Source organism: Epinephelus fuscoguttatus, linkage group LG7 (genome assembly GCF_011397635.1).
Source record: "Epinephelus fuscoguttatus linkage group LG7, E.fuscoguttatus.final_Chr_v1".
Classification (NCBI taxonomy): domain Eukaryota; kingdom Metazoa; phylum Chordata; class Actinopteri; order Perciformes; family Serranidae; genus Epinephelus; species Epinephelus fuscoguttatus.
In genome coordinates this window covers 25,508,634-25,532,164 of record NC_064758.1, presented here as the reverse complement: position 1 = coordinate 25,532,164, position 23,531 = coordinate 25,508,634, and the positions used below count along the sequence as shown (strand labels likewise).

The following is a 23,531-nucleotide window of genomic DNA, read 5'->3' as shown; positions in this document are numbered from 1 at the left end:
CAGTTGTATACAAAGTATGTACATCCTAAATAGCAAAGGTTTGTTTTTTTTTTTTACAAACTAAGGATTTATTTCTTAATATATAAAATTATATATTTGCTGTTTATCATATAAAAAGAGAGACAGACATCATAAGGCTGTAGTGAGTCAATACCATGCTAGTTCAGAGGTAGTTACATTGTATGTACATATTGCTAGTTTACTCTAACGTCTGTAGAAAGATAGCTACATCCCATTCAGTCTGTATAAGCGCTTGCCTCTTGTTAGGCAGATTTGCATATTTGAGACAAAATTGTGTAAACCGTATGAAACTGTGCGACGTGTTTCCTGTTGCATTTTTGCTGCCACATAAAGAATAACATTCTCATAAAGGCTATTACTCAGTTGCAAAGAAATATATCTGACAATAACATTTCTGTGAATGAAAAATGTTAGCTTACTCTGGTAAAAAAAAATGTCCCGGTGTGTCTGATAATGACTCCCTTTCTTTGAAACAGACTGAAGCAATAGAATAGAACTTGTATGAAAACAAAGATAAGTCCACTTAAAATATAACCAAACAATCTGTAACCTCTAAGCTGCATGTCTCACGATCACATTTCAGTATAAACATTTACACGTAAAATTCTACTGGTTCTACCTTTATTTCCCCTGGCTAAACCATTGATTTGTCCGGTGCTTAGATTTTCCATGACAGCTTTTGCTTGAGCTTTCTTTTTGCCATGTGAGTCCATGACTGACACAGTCCCCTGGGTAGTGTCTGAAATTGTCCTTTATTTTAACAGACGTGCTGTGGTGTTTCCTTTAATAGTCTTTACTGTGAAGGGAACTTTAAGTTGCACTCTCCATTTTCAGAGGCACTTTGTTGTGTTCTCATAGGCTTCTCTAGAGTACTCTACAGTCTCTGTGTGGACTCATTGTGAGGCACTTGAGGACTGAGCCGGTCTTGCTGCTGTTGTGTCGATGATGGTCCTTTAGTGTCCATAGTGTCCCAGCTATTCAGACAGCTAGCTTTGAGGCTCACGGATGAGAGGTGAGGGAAGGAGTCATGGTAGAGTGATACAGAGGGCAAGTGTTATGAATCACATCTTGATCCAAACTCTTCAGACATTCATCGTCGCTCAGGCTCCCCTCTCCTTCTGTCACCCTGTCTCTATCTCTGGCAGTGGGAGTGGGTATCTGGCAAGGGATGAGAGGGACTGAGGAAGTAGAGGAGCAGTGGGAAAACCTGATTGGATCCAGTCGGGGTTGAAGAGAGGACCCCCCGCTGTAAAGGGCATCAGCGAGTGACACTTGTGTCGAAGAGTCGGAGCAGGAGCTCTTCTCTGTCTCCACAGATACCAGCGAGTCCAGGGTGCGGTCCCGGCGTAGCTGTGGACGTGCTTTGGGGTGAGGCCAGAAGAAAAACTGGGCGTGGTCTCTTGTGAAAAGGAGGAAGAGGAGAGGGTTGAGGCAAGCAGGCAGGGGCTGGAGAAGCAGGAGAACTGATTTTAGCACCTCCTCCCCCAGAGAGAGGAGACCCAGGAGGGAGCAGAGGGACAGGAAAGCTACTGGTACATAGAGGAGGCCATTGGTGAATATTAGCCAGGCAACATGTTTAATCATAGCGCAGTCCCACAGGCCTTCGCACTCTCCCCTAAGTAACTCCCAGTACAGACGGATGTATGAGCCTGTGACTATAAGCAAGCACAGAGTGTTCATCATAATGAGCGCCAGGGGAAAGCCCAGGGAGGATGGCAGTCGAGAGGATGGGGGCGGCAGGGGTGAGGGAAGGCAGAAAGGTGAGGACCCGTACTCCCCAACTCCTACCAGTGGGAGAGAAGCAAGGGTGAGGGAGAGAGTTAGGCAGAAAAGTGCACATGTGCGCACACTCCCAAGGGATGGGGACTTGCCGTAGGCACGGGCACATGTCACGCTCACGCCACACTGCACAGCTGCCAGAGTCAGCAACAACACACTCGCCTCAGACGCAAACACCCACACCCATCCCGTTGCCTGACAGCCAGGACCCCCTTCCCAGCGGGCACCGTGGTGACCAAACTCTCCCAGGGTCAGAGCGTCCACAAGGGCCAGGGTGCATGTGCACACACCTGTCAGCAGGTTGGAAGCACCCATGCAGGCCACGGTGAAGCGGAGCGGCGACAGGTAGCCGGGTGAGCCGAAGAGGGACAAGAGCAAGAGGGAGTTCCCCAGAAGAGACACCAAGGAGATGGACCACAAGCCCACACGGACCAGCCAGCTGCCCAACAGAGAGTCACAGGGACGGAAAGGACCTGCAAACACAGGAATCATCAGCTTTAGATTAACAATGTCCTTACGCTGTAATTGTGACAAAACAATGTGCAAGCCAGTTGACAACTGCTTGATCATTACCAATGAAAGTGGAATTTAATTTACCTGGAGTGGGTGTGCATTGGACACTGGTCTGTAGTTTGGATTCCTCTATTTCTAGTTGGAACTCTTCCAGGTCAGGATCATCTAGAATAAGGCATTGTAAGGGATAACTTGTGTTAGGTTTCATGACAGTTACATGTAGAAGACTAAATAGTTCTGTTCATGACAAGCATTGTAACCGTGACTGCCCACCTATTTCCATGCGTCCTGTATGTTAGAATAGATATATCCACTAGATGGCACTAGAGTGCAGAGTCAAAAGTTCCTGATCTCAACAGATATGGCAACAGTGAAAGAGGTTGCAATAATGCCTCTTTTATCAGAGGCAGTGTTGTACACACTGGTGGTCTGTGAGGTCAGTAAATGCATCACAACATGTGGACGGGATTTTTTTTTACAATTTTAATTTAACAGATTCGTTCTGTTTTGCTGTTTTTTAACTGCCTTCGTCACATCTCCGTCACGGCCCAGGCCCCCAAGAAATATAAGATTTATATTTTCCTTGCAGGGCCCCAGGAAGTGTGCTGGTCTTTGAAGTTAATTTTCATAGTGGCCAAACAGTGGAGTCACAACTTACGAGTCTGTCTGGCCCCAAAACACTTTTCTCCCATAGACTTGCATTGTAAAAGAGGTGTCTTTAAATCAGTGAGAAATTTTTTTTAGAGTATCACACCCGTGAAACGACTTATTTTACAATCAGACTTTGATCCATTTGATCCAATAGCGTGGAAACTCAGAGTCAGATGATTAAATCAATTTATCTCGTTCAAGTTAATGGAGCGCTAAACAGGAAGTAGCTGGCCCAGCTGGCAAAAGTATCTAGTGTGCTTACTCTGTGGGTGCTGATCATTCAGGTAATTTTATATGCAGTTAAACGTTTTTTTGCTTCTTGTGCTACTAAGCAGCTTTCACACTCAAACACTGTATCCATTTCTCTTTACACATCCATGACACTGCCCCCACAATATGCGGTGGTACTGCCCTGTTGTTGTTTTTTCCAGAAAACACGCACATATATGGATGACAAGAATAAGGAGTACGGACAGAAGACTCCCATGTCTGTTAATGTTGAGCACAAATGAGCCTTTACTCTGCATGTGTACATATACACAGTATGTTTAATTGTGTGTGGCACTGGCTTCAGGCGGTTGGTGCAACAAAGGAGGTGATCTAACATTCTTCTACAATGATATAAAAACACTGCAGAAGATAATTGGCACTTGTCTGAAATTTGATCATCACGACTGTTTTTCCAACAATTAGAGGTGAATAAATTTTAATCAGTGTTATGTCATGCTTTAATCATCTTTTGTTATTGTATCTTTTGGTACACCCAGCAATTGTTTATTTTCAGCTTTAACAGTGCAGGTTTAATGGTTTTAATTTCAACTTAATTTCGGTTTATTGGTTTTTATATTTCTCGCCTGCCACAGGAATGCATGGAAGGGTCAACGCTCATGTGTATGTGTGTGTCAGCTGCCAGGTAGCTGTGGTTTCAGCGAGGCTCTGACATGTTTCAAGTGGGCTTTAGTCAATAATTCGGCAATGAGCATATGGAGCTCAGATTTCTGTCTATGCTTTACCCCCCAGTCCCGGGTGTGTACCATGTGTGGTTTATACTGCAAATAGGCTTGCGCAGATGTCGTAATGGCATCATTTCTTACAGTGTGTGTCGGCGTGGATAGGATACACTGGTACAGTCCTCTTGTGTAAGTCCTCGTCAGTGTTGCTCTGCTCCGTGTCCCACTGGCCGGCTGGCTTGTAGCTATCACAGGAGCCATACACACAGCACTGGTAGGCATAAGGCATCTCTATAACCCTGTAACCAACAGATGGAACGATATTGAAAATAGACCAGGAAAACAATGCCACGACAGATGGTTCAACAAGTGCACAGAAAATGTTTACAAAACCTTAAGACTTGCATGATGTTCACTTGTATGGGAGCTTGAGCGCTACCAGCTTAGCTTTGAAACAATACTGTATATTCTCAGTTAAAAAGCAACCTCAAATGCTGATGAATTTGGGACTGGCATGCATACTTGATTTTTCTTGCCCTGTAAAAATATGGCTAGATAGACAGATAGATAGACAGACCCTATATTAAAAATTATAGATATGTACAGCTAGAAGTAATTCTTTCAGTTATACACTCTTTATAAGGTTACATGCAAAATGGCGACCAGGCACAAGAGTGATGTTTGGAAGTATTTCCACCAAATGAACAAATTGAATGTGCAGTGCACGCTATGTAACATTAAATTCGTGTATCAAAGAAGAAGGAATTTTGAAGATTCACCATTTGCACGCTAAGCACAAGGAGAAATCAGTGGAGACACAACAGGCAATCTCCCATCACCTGGTGGTTTTTCCTTTATGTAGGCTAAACTCTACAGCCTGTGCAGCATGGAAAGGTTGGCTAATCCTGACCATAGACTGTGAAAAATAATGGATGAAGCTACCATGACATCACCCATTGGTTTGTGGACTGCCATTATGAGGCCTCATGGCATTTCAGCTGCCACCATCTTGGTTTTATGGGGCCAGAAGTGACCATATTTATTTGAGAGGGTGGAGCTGTGGAGGAGCTAAGTGTGGATCTGACTCATACTGTAAACCTTATTAAAATGTAAAAGTGTGAATTGTATGAAAATTCGATACATACAGTTGTTGTGCCTGTCGAATTTAGCCATAGAGACCAACACTGTTTTTTTGTACCAGGCTGTAAACATGTTTGTTTCTGTTCTAAAATTGGGAGCCAGCCTCAAGTGGCCATTTAAGGAACTGCAGTTTTTTTGGCACCTATCTTCCACCTTCATTTTTTAGGCCTGGAGGTTGCTGCTTGACTCAAAACACTGCCTGCATTTTTGCTTTGGTGTTCGTTTTGAACCCTGTTCTTCAGCCAGAATTTTCAGGAGTTCTTCAGTACTCTATTGTGCAAGTATTCGATTATGGAAATGACTTAAAACGCCCATCCCTGTTATCAATCTCGGTCTGAAGACATAAAAAAAATCAAGCCAATGACCCATCATGTACAGGGAAAACGTTGGTAAAACTGTCAGTTTTCTGAAGTCTGGATCAGCTGACTTTGTTGTAGATGGCTGTACGCAAAGATTCACCACACACATACGGTGCTTTTGAAAGGGCGTTCTGCCAGGAGTTCTGTTTTGGATGATGTTCTACAGTAATGCTGACATTGCCACTTGATCACCTGCCATCTCCTATGTCTTTGAAACTAATGCTCCATTTTCACTGCACCTTTCCAGGCCTTCAGGGGTCTGTGTAACAAGAATTAACTTGCTGCTGACAAATACTTCCTCATTGTTGAAGTTCAGTTCAGGAATGGCTTTCAGGAATGGCTTGCAGGGATACAGTGTAATTAGTTCATTGTCAGCCTTGGCTGCTTTTGGTAAATTAAAGATATTAATATAAAACTGTGAGAGGAAGGATAATTGTAGGGGTGGGAAAAAATGCATTGTTTTTCACAGCCACAGGTTACACACCTGGGAAAGTTAGAATGTTAAGTTTCTGATGAGAAAGTATGAAACATTAAGTAAGAAGAAGATGCATTATGGTGTGTTTGTGTGTTACCTCATTCGGGGGAAGTAATCAGGACTGAAGGCCTCGTATAATTCTGTGTTGCCCCTCAGCTTGAGATGGGTGAGACCCCCCAAACCTGCAACAGGTACTGAGCTGAGACGGTTCTCAGTCAGGTCCCTGAGATGAATATAGAAAGAAATTGAGAAAGAAACAGAAGAGGGGTGGGTGTCAGATCAGGCCAAGTCCGTGTTTACAAAATGTGTTTTCATTTCACATATTGCCGAGGGTCATCTTTGGTAACAAAAAGTCCTTGTCTCATAGATATTTTAAACTGTTCAGACAAGGTTCTATCAGATTCCCTCCATATAACACTTCCTGTCAGATGTAGTGTATCTGCTTGTTTAGTTATGCATACTTCAACCAGTCTTTGTACAATGAAGCAGTTTGTATTGGCATGACCTGAGATGAATCTCCTGGCCACACAGAGGGGGTTTTCAAACAATAAATGCATATCAGTGTTCTCTGTAGACTCAGCCAAAGGCAACACGTTTTCTGTCGCACACACAGCCAAGCGCGGAGTGTTTGTGTAAGGCGAAGGCTCTGACATACAGCTTAACTTTAATTAAAGATGTGCAAATTCTGCATGCCTTCTAGGGGCGGGAAGAGTGACGGTGCAGAAGGACCAGATGAAAGGGAGTAGAGTCTTAGTGATAATAATGTATCTGTGTTTACTCACAGTTTGATCAAAGAGTGAAGCGAGGCGAACGCATCCAGGTGGATCCACTCGATCATATTCCAGCTCAGATCACTGTCAGAACAAAGATTCACAGTGAAGTGAAATGGACTGAAAGTAACAGTAATTACACAGTGAATGATGTGCCTTGATCGCCACTAGGTGTCAGTAATAGGTTGTAAGTTTTCGTAGTTTGATCTTTACCCATGCTTCCTAACCATGATGGCTTATGACCCCTTAAAGTGAAGCAGTCTCTACTTGTGGCATCTCATCATACCATAAGTGATTTCCATCTCATAGACTGTTTCATTTAGATCCAGGGTGTCAAACGCATTTTGTTTTTTTGGGCCACACACAGCCCAATTTAAGTATCCCAGACCAGTAAAACCATTGCATAATAACCTATAAATGACAGCACCTCCAAATGTCTCCCCTTCTTTTAGGGTAAAGAAGTACATTCTTAACGAAATAATCCATTTAGAAAACAGACTTTCTACTACTACTCTCTTTCTACTACTTACTACTACTGCTTTCCATTTTTCCATACATCATGTAGTGATGCAGGGCAGGCATCACCACACCGAACTAAAGTGAAGGCCATTGAGGAAGCAAGTTAAGCTATCCCCCGCCTCTACAAATTTGCAAATCAAAAGTTGTGGCAGTGCCTCAACAGCAGGGTTCCACCAGTATTGTTTTAAGATAGAAGTCTGATATAGGTTCTTTTGTAGTAAAGCTGCTGATGTGACAATGTTGTGCACAGTGTTTAATATCTTTAAATATAATAAAACTGTATCCTGGTCAGGGTGAATTGAAAGCAAGCAGCATTTTACATGAAGAAGGCTACTCAATGCTAAACTGGCTCCTGAAACCTGGCATCTCTTAGCCTTCACAAGTGAACCAGTATTAGGTGTGTAAAGCCATCCAGATTGGAGCCTTTGGCGGGAAGGTTCTGGCCCGCGGCCGTATGTTTAACACCCCTGATTAAGATATTTTTAGAGCTAAAACTATCATGTGTTTCACAAAAAAAGCTCAGAGGAATATTCTGTGTAGAAGAAATGTTTTGTTTTTCTTCTCGGTTATCCTGGTAATCATCTAATGAAACCTCAGATGTATCTTGCGACCCCTTTGTGGGGTCCTGACCCAAGCGTTAAGAACCGGTGATTGTGGTTTTCCACCAGGGATCCAGGGACCTATCAATTTAGGGGTCATGGATCCGAAAAAGCTTGAAAACACTGAGAAGAGTTATAACAAAGATTGACTTACAGAGCTCTCAGAGAGGTGAGCTGCTGGAAGGTGCTGGACTCTATCCTCCTGATTTTGTTATGCTGTAGCCCTCTGTTGAGAAACACACAAACAGGCATACATTAGGGCAGTGTGAAAGGTGCAGGAAACCTGATACAAATATGATTTTGCCGTAGATGTGTATGCAGTTGTGTTGGGGGGCAGTTGAACTCACATCTCTTGCAGTGCGGAGCAGTGGTAAAAGCTAGGCAGATCCTCGATCTGGTTGTAAGACAGCTCCCTACAACAATACACAAAGCACACACACGGAGCACACATAAACACAGTGACCAGCTGTGGATTTATAGCGTGGGAAATTATGGGGGTGACAGGATTATTTGAGTGAACAGTCGGCTCTGTGAGCAAGGCGATATAGCAGGACAATAATTTTTTGGGGGGTGGTTGGTGATTGGATTTCATAGCACAGAGATTGTACACCAAATGATTGCTTGGGGGCACAGCTCTCCACAGTTGGGTTTTGTGTATCACTTTTTGGTACCTCTCATTCCCCTTCGCATGTGTGTGTGTGTGTGTGTGTACTCACAGCACTCTGAGGCGAGGCAGCTGCTCGCATAGATCCAGAGGGAGAGCTGAGAGACCGGCCCGAGTCAGCGTCCTATAGAGAAAAGGAGAATCCTCTGATTATTGTTGAAGTGCGAGCAAGCGAAAGGATCCCCCAGTCCTGTGAGTCTAACTTGGTCAGACAGGGAGCTGTGTAGGTTCGCCAAACCTGTCACCAGCTGGCATAACTAGCCCTATCCGGCCTCTGAGTGTCCTTTTCTGTCCCTTTCTCTCCTAGAATCCTAAAACACACATGTTCTCTCTTATTTTCTCCTGCTTATCCTTATCTCTCTCTGATCTTTGTCTCTCATGTATTTGGACACGCAGGATCATCAAACCTCAGCGTCTTTTTACGTTCTTTGCTGTTGTATGTGGCATAGCAGCACTAGATGATATAATAATATGCATGTGTGTGGTGGTGGTGTGTGTGTGTTTGGGGATAAAGGAGGCACTCACAAAATTTCCAGGCTGGTGGTTCCTTTCAGATCGGGAAACTCTTGAATCTGGGTTGCCCCGTTAAGGGAGCTGCAACACAGGGAGAAAAGAGTCAAAAAAACTCTCTTTCTTTCCCCTTTCTCAAACTCGCTCACACACACACACACACACACACACACAGACCTTGTCTAACAGCTCATTTCAGCCATCAAACTTTTCCTCCAACATCAACACAGGCTGTTTTGGCTGTCTCACAAGACATCATAAGTCACACCATTCAACATGTTCTTACAACACACTCTCTCTTACCACATCAGCACAGCGCACAGCAATACGCTAACACAACATCATTCAGTAGGCCATTACACATGTCCACTCAACTCTCACTGCTAGGGACAGAGGATGATTTAAACAGTGTTTGGGCTAACTCACTGGAATGGTTTCTACTGACCGCAATACTCACAGTGTGTGCAGCTTAGGTAAGAACTGGAAAGCGGATTTTCCCACAAACTGGATGGGGTTTTCATAGAAATGACTGCGAGACAGAAAAAGAAAAATTGCTTTGGACATATTCTGATTAATTTGTTTTTGGGAATGAGTCATGCCGTACATGATGTTGACATGAAATAGCAATTATGTGTTTATCTAATACAGTATGTGCACATTGTAGTATTAAGCTCACATGGTTTGGAGCTGAGGGTTTCCCACGAAGGCCCTCTCAGGGATTGCTTTGATATTGTTGTTATGGAAGCCCCTGCAAATATAAAAACATACTGTTAGTCAGACAGTTTATCAATATGTTTCTGATTTTGTGTGTGTGAGTGTGAGTGTGTGTGTTTGGAGGAGCGAGAGTCAAGTCATATGTCCTCATGTTGCACCTGCCATTGCACAGCTGAAAAACATTTTTGGATAAATGAGATGTAAACACGCACACATACGCTGTATCTGTGTCACATATGCGCGCGGCGGAACATCTGCTGAAGCCGAGGGAAAACATGGTTTGTTTGTGTGTGCGTGCGTGCGCGTCTGTGTGTACGTGCAGGCGAGCGGGTGCGTGGGTGTGGAGCCAGCACCTGCTTAGGGCGAGAGAGATTGTATCCGAGTGCCACATTAAAATCACTTAACGGGATTACTTGGGATAACGCAACCATGATAGTCATGTCGGGCAGGTGTGTTTTTGTGTGTGTGTGTACTCACAGTTCCTGAAGCTTACTCAGTGTCCTGATGGCCACAGGGAACTCCTGCAGATCATTGTAGTTTAAATCCCTGAGAGAGACACAGTAAGATAAACAGTCATGATTGAATAATATATTGAAACATTCCAAGTCCAAGGCATGATGGAGGTTTTTATTTCGCTGCAATCATAATTCAACCATATATGATATTCTGCGTTTCCGTGTGTGAGAAAGTGTGCCTGATTGCATATGTATGCGCAGCCGCTTCCTCTGCACTCGGAGAGGCTGACAGCTGTAGAGTGTGAAGTTTGGATTTGACCTTTGACCTTTGCTGCTCTGACCTGATTATTTAGGTCTGTCTCTGATTAGTTTCCAAGGCAACGCTGGATCAAAACAACCATTGCTACAGTATAGTTGACACAGCTCATACGCAGGTGGCAGGAAAAAGAGGTTTTACTGTACATCCTGTAGATGTGCTTGTGTACATGGGAAAAGTTTGTAGTGTGCATGTGTGTACAGCCCCAATTCCAAAAGAGTTGAGACAATGTACAAACCGTAACTAAAGTAGTTTAAATGTCCCTTTCAACCTGTATTCAATTGAAAACACTTCAAAGAGTGGATATGTAATGTTTAAACTAGCTGGCCTCTAGTGTCGTTAGACATTGATATTTGGTTAAATTTAGGTTGTGACATTGGCTGACCCAAAGTGTTGCACACTCTGGCTCTATATGCATTTCTTTTATTTTGATGATGTTTCAGTCTTTGGGCTTTCTTCAATATCATCAACATTATAATTTCAAGAAGGCCCAAAGGCTGAAACGTCATCAAAATAAAAGAACTGCATACGGAGCCAGAGTGTGCTACACTTGTTTTCTACAATCAAGACGATATCTCATGTCACCGCCAATTCATTGTAGAATACTTTGTTGGTTTTAAGTTGTTTTGTTAAGTAACCAAAATCTAATGTCTTCCATATGTCCAACGCAAACATCATCTTGACGTAGAATAACAACATTTCGTTGTAAGGTAGAGAACAAAAGTCGATATCTGCAAAACGTCATCATGCTAACATCCAGAAAACATGAACTTCTATCGTCGTTAGACATTAAAAACATTGTCAGCGTGATTTTCATTCCAGCCAAAATTCAAGGCGTGTCCGACAAGGTGCGTCTTTCTAGCGTCATATAAACGTCCAGTGCCGGCTTGAGTACTGTCTTTTGTAAATCTACACTCATTATAAATTTGATGCCTGCAACACAATCCAAAAAAGTTGGCACAGGGGCATGTTTACCGCCATGTTTCATCACCTTTTCTTTTAACAACACTCAGTAAGCATTTGGGAACTGAGGACACTAATTGTTGACGGTTTGAAAGTGAAATTTCTTTCCAAAGATTCGGAAGCAGGCGCCCCCAAATCTTCAAGATTGAATGACTCTCTGTGTGGAAGAATGGGCTATAATTCCTATTTGAACACTGTGAGACAGAAGTTTCTTCATACACAAAGCGTCTTGAAGCTGGCATCATGAACAAAGGCTTCTCCAGGTATTAAATACATTTCAGTAAGCTTGCTCAATACTTTTTTTTCTCTGTCATTCTACGTTATTGCACAGAAATTTAATGGATTGAAATATTACGATTTCTTTCTCTGTGTAGTTTATCAGTGTCTGGTCTAAATTTCACTTAAGAAACAATTGTTGAACACTTATTTCCCCCACTGTGTGTTGAAAAGGATTTGCAAATCACTTCATTCTGTTTTTTTTTTAAAATCAGGGTTGAATGTACATATTTTCATATTAAGACATGTGCCTCCGTATGCGTGCTGTCTTTGAAGATTCCTCGCCATCCAGGTCAAAGGATATCTAAAACTACTAAGTCATAGTCGACTGGGTTCGTTTTTATTCTTTTCAAGTATAAGACAGCAAAAATGCCTTTGATGAAGTACTTGTAGATATGTATGTGTGTTTTTCCCCCCCAAGTATCAGTGGATGTTGTGAAATGTTTGTCTGTCTGTGTCTGCTCCGTCTTGTTTGCATATGCAGTTACGTTTTCCAGCAGTCCTCTGGACGGCTCCTCGTAGTAATGATTTTATAATACACACTAGGGGCTGGGGAGGGTTGTGGTGATGCAGATGGTCTCTCGTATTTCTCATAAGCGAGGCCGCTGTGAGAGATTAACCCCTCATACCAGCGCAATCCCCACGTCAATGACACCTGTCATCTTATCCCGCTGAATCATCTGTCTCTCCTCGCTGCTGACGGCCCAAACATTTTAACACACACTATTCTGGTCCAGAGAGCTCCATCCCTCTTTTTCTCATTCTCTAGTTTCCCTTCATCCCGTTAAGCACGGCTCCCTTGACTTACACCCTGTTCCCTCACATTTCCCAGCATGGATAATGGCTTTTAAGTTGAGTGTTAAGCTGGCCATACACTTGTGAGTGCACAGGCAGAAGTACTTGCTCATTCTGCGCTCACACACACACACACACACACACACGTGCCCACACACATGCTCATAAAAAGAAACGCATAATTTTTTACTCTTCAACAGGTTGTTAAGCAAACGTGCCAGAAACTGTGTTTTCATCAGACCACCGTGACTTTTTTGCAGGAGACACAGTTGCGCTGTCTCCATTTCTCTCGCTTTTTCTTCTCTACCTCTTTTTCATGAGGCTGTGTCAGTTTCCTGCGGTTTCCATATTGGTGTGTGGTTAGGATCCAGTTATCGAAGCTACGGCACGTACACTCAAACAACTCTCCTGCAGCCCCGCCGAGCCATACTTGACCTCGCCGCTGCTTAGCAATTACTTTTACAAAACACAGACAAATCTGTTGATGTTACTTCAAGGTAATCAAAGAGGAACTTTTCATCTTCACATTCCTGTCCTTCGTTGGCTGGTTGTGGTTTTTGAGAAACGTTCAAGCACCTGCTGAAATTACCAGGACATTAATCATTATGACTTTGTGATTTAGCGCTGCGCTTCATTATTCTTTGGCACACTTGGTATATAAGATTTATAAAAACACATTAACTTCAGGGGTTCCAGCACCAAACACAGAAAGAACCAAGGCTGGAGTCAGACGCAGAATGCGAGTAAAAATCATTATATTCAGGCAGTTCTTCATATATCTCCGAGTTATTCTAAGGCTTTGTGGGAAAGGCTGCCGTACAAAATGAATGTTGATGCTTGCTGATACTTTGTCATCATAAAGCCGGCATCTATGTTTGGGGAAACAGAGGAGGTACTCATTTGGGCTTATGAAATGAAATCACTTCAGGGTGCGTGCATGTGAGTGTATGTGAGAAAGTGAAAATGTGTTGCGTTTAATTTGTAATTGTAACCTCTGTCCAAAAAGCACGTGTGCATGCCTGTGTGTGTCTGTGATTGGGTGTGTGATACTCACAGTGTCTCCAGACTGTGTAAACCTTCAAAACATCTCGCGCCCATGCTCTGGATCTGGTTGTTATGAAGATGTCTGGAAAAGGGCCACAAATATTTTTCAACAAATCAAAAATTGCTTTCTCAAAAACGTTTCCACACTGCAATCATCACCGCCCTGTTCTGAGACGACGGAACAAATCATTTCCCTTGTAAGTTGAGACACCCGTGCTCAGGAGAGTTTTTAAGTAAACAAATCAAGATGTCACTTACAGTACGACAAGGGCGGAGAGGTTGGTGAACGCGTAATCAGGGATGTGTGTGATCTGGTTGAGGGCCAGCGTCATGGCCTGCAGGGAGGGCAGAGAGTCCAGCGCCGTCACTGGGATTTCTGTCAGGGAGTTGTCGTCCAGCCACAGGTGTCTTAGGGCGCGAACCCCTCTGAAGGCCCCAGCCGGAACCTCAGACAACAGGTTCGCATCAAGACGCCTGGAGGGTGAGAGGAACTGAGCTTAGCGAGATAATCATCGTGTCTAAGTACAGTATGTTTGCTTATGTGCGAGTGTATCCGTGCTTGTGCGTGCATTAGCGGTTGTGTGTCGTGGCAATGAAACACTTTGGCTTACAGGAAGGTTATTATGAGAATTACACATCTTTTATTCTCCTCCTTTCATCTTCGCTGCAGCGTCTTAGAAGCTCCTCATTATGATTTATTCCCATGCTAAATAAGCCATGTCTAGCTTTACCAGCACAGACACGTATGAAATGTAAGATGAGAAATACAAACATGTAGGAACAGTCATGACGGGCCTGTTCTATTCAACCTCATTTTATTTATGTTGTGTAAAACCGACTTCCCTCAATGCTTGGAAAAGTGGAAAGATGGAAAGAGGGAGGAACAGTTAAAGCCGCATCTTCAGCTGTTCCTCCCTTCTTCACTCTTTCCATTGGCGTCCTGCTGTCGCCATCAGTCTTTGACATCCAAACACAACACTGGACACGCACATTATGCTCTCACACATGCACTACTATCTCTTCAACCATATCAAACCTAACAAACCTTTGTCCCTTCTCCGTCGGTGTCCTCATCCCACAGGCGATAAGTATGGACTGTGACACACACCCCACGTAAATACACACATGCTCGCACACTGTCCATTAGTGATGAATGATCCCCTCAGGGCAGAGTTGACAAGCTGAGACCACTTCCTCTCGCTATTCTTCTTTCTTTGGCCCTTCACACTCATTCATTAATCTCCTTTCTCTCCCTCCAGGCCCCTCTCAGACTCACATTTTGTTTCTTACATCTTCATTGATGACCTCCCAGCCGCCGCAAACCCCTTTGCGTCTCACTCCTTAACTCTTGTTCGTCTTTCAAACATCCTCCCTTATCAATCTTCCACTGTGGTTCTTTGATTCTGGCGCTGCGGCTCCTCCTCAGCCTCCTCACCCCTCAGAGGCTTCACCAAACAAACAACATCATCAAAGTGAAATCTGAACTTGAACTCTGAACTCTGGGCTTTTCTCCCCAGGGAAATTTTCCACCAGGAGAGGCAACTGTATACACTGGCAGATGCTCACACACAGGCACACTGGGGGAACACCCTCCAGCATCTATGGAAATACACACGAATGTGTGTACGCGCACGAGCAAACAGCTTCAAGAAATTTTCATCTTGCCTACTTCCTGAGCACACATTTTCCTCGGTGCTAAACATCGTCCTTGTGCATCCTGTGCACTCCAACTGAGGACATTGTTTGTCCCTGACCCAAATCACAGGATGAAAGCTACGGAAGACCCTTCAACTCACTGGTTTGTTCTCCAGGGCAAAATAATAATTGCTCCTCTGGGTGGACCTGCCAGGTCTCCAGAAGGTCCAGACAGAACCTGGAATGTTCCACAGAAGCCAATAAAGCAGCAACTATTTCCTGTCCATCACATCAAAGTCTGAGGTATGATTATGGGAGAGAGAAATAGAGACAGAAAGAGAAAGCTCTCTTAAATGATCCAGGAGATCTGTTGACCTGCCTCCTCTGGTTCAATTCTCCAGATGGCCAACATTTTATGCAACGAGGAACTTGAAGGAGCACGTTGCACTGCCATCGAGGCAAATCTATAAAAACAGGTTGATTAATGTGGCTTGTGGAACTCATCAGTGGTGATTACGTTGCTTAACCTGTGGGTTGGGACCCAAAACACTGTCTGTCTCCTCATGATGGCACTGAGCTAAATAACAACACTCGACACTGTGTGGTGTAATTATCTCAATTCAAACGGTGAGACAAATTTCTTGACTCAGCTTAAGTTCACTGCTGACAAAAGGCTTCGTGTACGAGATTAAGACATGATTTATTTTAGATCAAAGCCTCCTTTATACATTTATACTGACTCAAAACCCATGCGCTGTCTCAGATGCTGTCTCTCTTTCTTTTTACCTGGTGTGTTTAATGTCAGTGAGAGGCGCCGACAAGCTTCACTCTCCAAAGCCTTTCCAGTAATCTTTCTCCGCTGGGCTTATCATTACTGTAATGACAAGGTGCGTCTCTATACACTGACTCTGCGTGTGTGTGTGTGTGTGTGTGTGTGTGTGTGTGTGTGTGTGTGTGTTTCATTACTTGAGAGCATCTCTATGTAAAGAAACTGAGACCACACACACATGCACATAGACGGAAAACAGACAGAGACATCATCATGGAGTTAGACACACTCACACAGGGCCAGCCTGAGCCATAGTGGCTGCTTGTAGGTACAGTATGTGTGTGAGTGTGTGCAGGCTTGGTGACTGTGTTGAGGGAGAGCAGGCCTGCTTAATACCAGACAGGGAAACGTTGTAGGTGGTAGAGAGGAGTTACATGTGCACGCCCCTCCCATGTTACAACTCCAGCAATTTCAGCGTGCGATGACGGAAATGGCTTTATGGATATTTACAAAGAATTATTAATTTGGAAAGCAGGGATGTGGAGTACGTGTGCGGTACGTCGGGAGAGGGGTGAGGAATTACAGATGAGGTGGTCCACGTGCACCCGCCCAAACACTCACACACATACACACGTACGCTGACCCCACAGATGAGACAATTATGCCACCAAACACTCTCATTAGCCAGGGGGATAGCGGTGTGGGTGGTGGGAGAAGAACGGAGGAGAGGAGCGGAGGAGGAAGAGAGGGGGAATTGATGGAAAATGGGGTTGTTTCACAGCTCATTGGAGATGCTCTCTCTGGCCTGCAGTGTCTGCTGTTTCCCTCATGGCTTCCAGATGCTACCATGAACTGCACTGACACAGTCAGACTGTGACTCCTACCGTCAGGCAGCACAGCGCTGAACGCAGAGCTATTGGGCTACGGTCTGTAATATGTCAGCGGTACTCTATACCTGCACTGCGGTTAGAGCTGAGATGTGTGGGTGGGTGGCCAGGGGATGTTTCATTCCCTGCTAGATGAGGTAGAGTAGCATGATTAGTGTGTGTGTGTGTGTGTGTGTATGTGTGTGTGAGAGAGAGACTCACAGGGACAGAAGGTTGGGCAGGTCCCATGGAGCATCATCAGGAAGTCTCTCCAGCTGGTTGTTTTGCAGCATCCTGAAAGTGACAGGTTACAGGTTATAGGTCTTTACGTGATAGAGTGTACGTGGTGTGCGTGAGGGCACATAAAGCAGAGCAAATAATTCCATTGCGAGGGAAATCTGACACAAGAAGGAAAGGGCCAGTGAAAGCTTGAAGAGAAGCAGAGAATGAAGGGTAGAAGAAAAGACGAAGAGAAGCTCCTTGGGTGGGCTGCTGATGTCATTCTTAGAGGAATGGAGCAAAAAGCGAGGAGGAAGTGGGGAGCAAACAATATCCCTCTCTCTTTCCTCTCCCTCCCTCACTTTTTCTCTGTCTTTCTCTTGCTCGTTCTTTAAAGTTTTATCATGAGCAGTTGTCTGACGAGGCGAATAGTCTCCGGTGTGTCGCTCTCAGCGGTGGCGCCTTTATTGTGGCATCGTGGTGCCTCAATAATCAGTCTTTGTTAGTCTGCGAGCGTAACGCACACAGTTATACATTTTAGCTTACAGTAAGGTTTTTATAGTGTAACAATTCAGTATCTTCTCTTGCCAAGAATTAGACATTTTTTGGGGTATTCTGTGTGTCTCAAAGCATTTTTGCCATATTTATTTACATAGCTCAATGTGTCACATGCTTTTGTAGTGCAGTGTATTTCACAATAGTCTTCTGTGTAAGATACAGTGATTGCTTCAGTGTAGAAAAACTGCTGCTAAGGTTTTCAGAGGATCAGGGGAATGTTTCCGCTGGGATGATGATGCCATGATAAATACATCGAATTGAGTCTTTTCCTGTTTCAAAGAAATTCCCTACGGGGAGCTTCGCTGTACTCCACTCTGGGTTCATAACCTTCTGTGTGTGTGTGTGTGTGTGTGTGTGTGTGTGTGTGTGTGTGTGTGTGTGTGTGTGCATGTGTGTGTCTGAGAGGGAGAGAGAGACTGCAGGAACCTTGCGGTTACCCTACACAAGGTCAGCGGTCCATTTGTGTTTGACACGGCCTGACTTTAACTAATATATTGAGGAAGGAAACCAACAGCTCAGCTGCTCTGAGGTCAAAGAGACCATCCAAAGTTTGCTAGGGTGTTGTAGTGTGAAGCATGAATGCTTGCAGACGTGTATGAATTCAGGATGTGTGTGTCCTTCTACAGTAATGACATAATAACTCAGGATTCATGGCTGGTTCCCTCATTCTGTCTTGATGAGTTTCACAACACAAGGTGAAAGAAGATCAACTTGTGCGCCTGGTAATCCCCCAGATTCCCTCAAATTACAAACCACAATTCTCTAGCTAAGTTTATATTCTGTGGCAGGGCTTCTCAAACTTTTCTCAGCGTGGGTCCAAAAGGAATTGAGTTGGTTGCCAAGGCTCATGAAAACCTCCTTAATACCCTTGTCTCGCACCCAGTAGAAATATGGCAGCAACTCATTAGATGCCGCGATCACAAGTCAGAGAGAGCCATGGTTTTATGGCTGCTTTGCACTTTTTTGTGATTTAATACTTCACGGCAGCGCTAACAGTTGGTGGCCATGGATCATAAGGATATGAACACAATATGAGAAATGGGGTGTTGAGAGAGCGGCTTTGAATGGCGTTTTTTAAGTGATTTTTTTTTTTTTTTTTTTTTTTTTTGGTCACTTTCTATAATCTCAGTGGGTGGTGTGACTGGGAGGTCCTTGCATTACACCTGTGTGAGTGTGTGTGTGTGTCTGTGTGTGTGTGTGCGCATGCTTGCAACTGAAACAGGGCTTGTTTGGGAATGAAGGAACCAGCCCATAAACTTTAACTACAGTTAATGATGCGTGGCCTGTGTGTTTTATTCAAGGCGGGAGCACAACTCTATCCCCCCACAATGCTGCATTGGAACAACCCACCTGGGAACGAGGACTGAACCACCAGAGTGCAATAGGGCGGGTGGGTGGAGGAGGTTACTTACAGAACTTTGAGGTTGTGGAGACCCTGGAGAGCGTGGCCTGAGATATACCTCAGTTGATTCCCTGAGATACGCCTAGGAGAGAAACACGAAGATCAAAAAGGGGGAAAGCAAAATATTAAAGTGAAAAATGAAATATAAGCACACACAAAAGAATTTACAAGTCTCAAAAGACAATTTTTGCATTTGCTTTATTCTACGTTTTTGGATTGAGCTGTGATATGACTTCATCCTCAAGTTCCTGCTTTGGGGTTACTGCCGGGGCACTATGCAAATAACAATATTCGATTCCCTTCAATGTGGTTGCTATTGGCCTGAAGCACACCCTGAAACCTTAACCAATCCTGGGAGCGCTGATGAGTGAGTATAGACTGAATTGAATGAGACTGAGATTGGGTCAACAAGTGCAGCCTGAAAGTATATTTGCTTGTGAGCATGTGGGTGTGTTTATGTACGTGTGTATATAGTAAGGTGTATACCATATATGCGAACATGTGTGTGTGCGGTGCGAATGCGTGCGCTATTTTCCATGTCCTTGAGGTAAATTGGGCCCATTCTGAGGGGCCTTGAGGACAGCGAGGGAGAGAAACCACACACATTCACACAAGCAATCCAATCAGTTTGTTTATCAAACACAGCACCTAATGGTCATTTGTGAGTGTGTATAAGATGTCCAAATAAATAACATTCAGTCCAAGAGAGTAACTCTCAAGGTCACGAGCTGGAAGCACACTTTAAACACAGATTTGGTCTTCACAGCTCGAGACCACCCACTTTTATTAAACACACACGCACACGTTAAAAGTTACTCATTGGCATCCTCCTGCTCACACCGTTGCTCCACAGGTGACATTTGCCTGACATTTGAGTTTATGCTAAGCAGCCTGCCTCTGGCTGAGTTGTTGCATCAGTGCGGGGATACTGAAATATTGATATAGCACTCTGCCTGCCTTTCCAAGCCACTATCATCCAGATGGTAATGGACGAGAGCTCGCAGCAAACTCCCTCTGACATCTGATACTCATGTCAACATGTCTCAGTCTTATTACTGTGCAGTGGCAAACCACACAACCCCACCCGCGCCTGCCAAATCTCACACTCAGCCCAGTTTAGAACTCATGTAGAACTCGTATTTATCAACACAAGCACGCACACGCACATGCACGTAGACGCACGCCCACATCGGCGAACTAGAATGCAAAATGGACTGATTGTTATCCAAGCTATTGTGGTGCCATTTAGTCATGCCTCTCAAACCACAGTCAAAACTCATTCAAACAGACTTTGACTGTGTCACATGAAGTCTCAATATAGATTTCACAGACATAGAAGGTGCAGATGGCAATGAGTCAGTGACTGCAGCTCTTTGACCCCACAAATTCTAATTTTCATTCTTATTCAAAGATAAAGGAGTTCAATTTGCTCTCAGATCTGATTTTAACTCTGTATACTGCTCATTTGTTGTCCCGCAGAGGACGATAGGTCTGCTACTTCAATACCATTTCAGTTTCCGCTATTGCACAAGCTGGTCACCGGGGACCATTTCAATAGCTACTTTTCCAGAGGTAACTGTTTCAATAGGCCTCGCTGAGGTCCTGACACCAGTAAAATAGATCTAAGCCTATTTCTGCAAAGACCCCTAAGTGCCTTGTTTTGGGTCCTGTTCAAGCGCAGTGATTAGTTACAGGCGCGTTGGACGGAAAAAAGATATAGGTAGCACCAAAGAAAAATAAATGTCTTTTCAGTGGGGGGATGAGGAGGCGCAGTAATTTAGAGTTTTAGAAAACAAACATTGTAGTTAAGGCCATGGTATGATGTGCATGTCCTACTGCCAACCAGCCTTTCTCTATTAGCTGCACCATTGGAGCCAAAACAGCATTAGAGTGGAATCATGCTTTTTTGCCGACTTCATTTGTCAAATGGATAATTATGTCGAAAGTGAAGATGGATATTGAAAAAGGAAAGAAATGTTCAGACATTCTTGATAGACATCAACAGAACACCGGCAGTTGCCACTGACCAACTGTTTCCATGATATCAGTGTGTGTATTTATGTGTGTACGTGTGTGTAAATGATCGTACGTATGAGTGAATGTTCCGCACTTAGCCTCCTAGTCATTCCACATCAATCTCATTCTAATGAAAGGCGCCTTGCTCTTGTCAAACCATGGCTCCGACCGTTTTTTCTTTTAATTTGATTTGGGGATGGTTAGAATTTTTCTTGGCCCCTTGGCTGCGTTGATAAAAAATTCCACCTCAGCATAATTCAGCCCTATTGACGTGATTCATAGATAAAATAACAGAGGCCAGTGTGTAGTTCAAAATGTATGGGAGAGAAGTGGGAGGGGTGCTGGTAGCAAAGGTGAGACCACCCTGCTATCAGAGCTGATCAGCGAGGGCGTCACTGAAGCATACCAACTTCTGATTATCCTATGTATCACCATATCCTATTGCCTCACTACAATAAACAAAAAGACAGAATAAAAGACCTAGTCGGCAAAGACAGCATCATATTTCGGGATGCTATCTCAGTTAGTGATAGGACACCATAGTGGCAGCATGGATGGTTGATAGGAGTCGATGATGAAAGAAGAAGGTGAGGATAAACAGGTCTTATCAAGTAGAGGCCGGTGTGTGTGTGTGTGGGTGTGTTTTTAAGTACATATGCATGTTTGACCTTTTGTCACCCCAGTCCATCAATAGAAATGTTATCCCTCCTTCTGTTCAGAGGTCCAGCCTCAGGGTCAACCACTTAACCTGGCGTTAACCTCTGAAATTACTGGAGTAAAATATAGACATGTGGAAAACAGTGTGAGAGGGTGTGTGTGGGTACGTGTTTGTGGGAGAGAAGGAGACAAGCAGACAAAAACCAGTGTTGGCAACGCTAAAAGGAAAAGTTTTAATTGACCCAGATAGTCCCAGCTGTGTGGTGCACCTGGAATATCAAGACAGCCAATACTGTAAACCCTTAACCCTCACCTGCATTACACTCCTGGCCTATCAGCAGACAATCTTATCACCAAGAAGAGGACAAGTAGGGCAGCGCTTGGCCTCCACTCACCACTTCTCTCCTACTGCATCTTGGTTTCATTTTTGTGATAGTGGCAGAGCACCTGAGAGCACTCTCACAGGGCTGGGTGGATATTCCAGAGTCTCAGTCTTGAGCTGATCACAGGAGTTAGCACCATATTCCACGCACTTTCACTTAAAGGGACAGTCCACTCAAAATTAATAATAGATATTTTTTCTCTTTCTTGTAATTCTGTTTATCAATATACATTGTTTTGGTGTGAGTTTCCAAGGGTAGGAGATATCGGTGGTAGAGACGTCTACCTCTCTTGAATATAATGGAACTAAATGGCACTCGGCTTGTGGTGCTCAAAGTGCCCCAAAAAAGAAAATTCTGACCTGAATCCTGACCCTGTTACTCAAGATAATCCACAGACCTTGTGAGCCATTTCATATAGGAACTATTTTCTTTCTAACAAACTACATCCGCAAACTATATCATAGCGTTCATCATGGACAAGAGGTTTGTGACAGTGTGAGATGTAAACATTTGTGGTGTCCTTCTTGGCTGAGCTGTAGCATTAGCTAGCTATGTGGTGCTAGGTCAGCTAGCAGTAGATGCAGGCTTCCTTATGCATGGTGATATGGTTGGTAGGTACAGTTTGGTAGAAAGAAAATGGTTCCTACATGAAACTGCTCACAAAAAGATTTGTGGATTATCTTGAGTTACTGGGTCATGATTTCAAGAAAGAAAGATTGGAAAGATTTGTTCTTTTTTTTTTTTGTGCTTTTAGCGCCACAGACTTAGTGCTGTCTAGTTCCATTATATTGGAGATATCCCTGGGGCTGATATTTCCAACTCTGGGCACCTCACACCAAAACTGTCTAGATTCGATAAGTAACACTACAGGTTAGAGGACCAATATGTATTTCTGATTTTGGGGTGAGCTGTTTATTTAAGCTGGTAATATGAGACTGTCCTTGCCCAAAAAATGACACCACAGGTTGTTTGTACAAACACCTTATTACGACCCATATCTCTGTTTGGTGTAGGCAGCGACCTCTAGTGGCTGTACTAATTATGACGGGAGCAAAGGAGAAAGTCAGGTGATGTATGTTAGGCTGACCAAAAGTCCTCTTTTGCCCGGACATGTCCACTTTTCACGTCCTGTCCGGGGCGTCCGGGGTTTTTTTTATAAACTGATGATAATGTCCGGTTTTCCGTGTGTTTGTGTGTGTGTGTGTCAGAGTGCGGCACTGGCCGCATATTTCTGTCCGAACCCAAACCGAGCCCGACATTATTTAATGACCAAAGCACTGAGTTTGTGTCACACAGTTGTTACATTTACAGGCTATTTAACAGGCCGGGCGTGCGCCGTGGGTGCTCAGCAAAGAGGGAGACCTCCGCGTTTGAGACAGGAGCGGGAGGCAGGAGGTCCGACGCTTCCAGCGAGAGGAGAGGGAGAAATAAAACAAAATAAGATAAAACAGGAAAAACCTGTCTCCCTCTTTTATTTTATTTTCAGCGTTTAATCAAGGCAGAGGTGGGCGGC

The 23,531-nt window shown here is 44.0% G+C and overlaps 1 protein-coding gene across 1 annotated transcript in view; it reads right to left on the bottom strand.

The window, feature by feature from the left end:
• Window positions 1-8: 8 nt before the first annotated feature.
• Window positions 9-23,531, bottom strand: part of LOC125892378 (leucine-rich repeat-containing G-protein coupled receptor 6) — a 45,734-nt gene continuing 22,211 nt past the window's right edge. The window contains exons 3-18 of the mRNA XM_049582359.1: window positions 18,973-19,044; window positions 17,006-17,077; window positions 13,772-13,987; window positions 13,524-13,595; window positions 10,142-10,210; window positions 9,627-9,698; window positions 9,408-9,479; window positions 8,966-9,034; window positions 8,493-8,564; window positions 8,124-8,189; window positions 7,931-8,002; window positions 6,671-6,742; window positions 5,986-6,111; window positions 4,059-4,213; window positions 2,398-2,478; window positions 9-2,273 (exon numbers count right to left, since the gene is read on the bottom strand). Of these exons, the coding sequence (XP_049438316.1) occupies window positions 1,021-2,273; window positions 2,398-2,478; window positions 4,059-4,213; window positions 5,986-6,111; window positions 6,671-6,742; window positions 7,931-8,002; window positions 8,124-8,189; window positions 8,493-8,564; window positions 8,966-9,034; window positions 9,408-9,479; window positions 9,627-9,698; window positions 10,142-10,210; window positions 13,524-13,595; window positions 13,772-13,987; window positions 17,006-17,077; window positions 18,973-19,044 (2,611 nt within the window). The 3' untranslated portion in view covers window positions 9-1,020. The remainder of the gene's footprint in view (window positions 2,274-2,397; window positions 2,479-4,058; window positions 4,214-5,985; window positions 6,112-6,670; window positions 6,743-7,930; window positions 8,003-8,123; window positions 8,190-8,492; window positions 8,565-8,965; window positions 9,035-9,407; window positions 9,480-9,626; window positions 9,699-10,141; window positions 10,211-13,523; window positions 13,596-13,771; window positions 13,988-17,005; window positions 17,078-18,972; window positions 19,045-23,531) is intronic.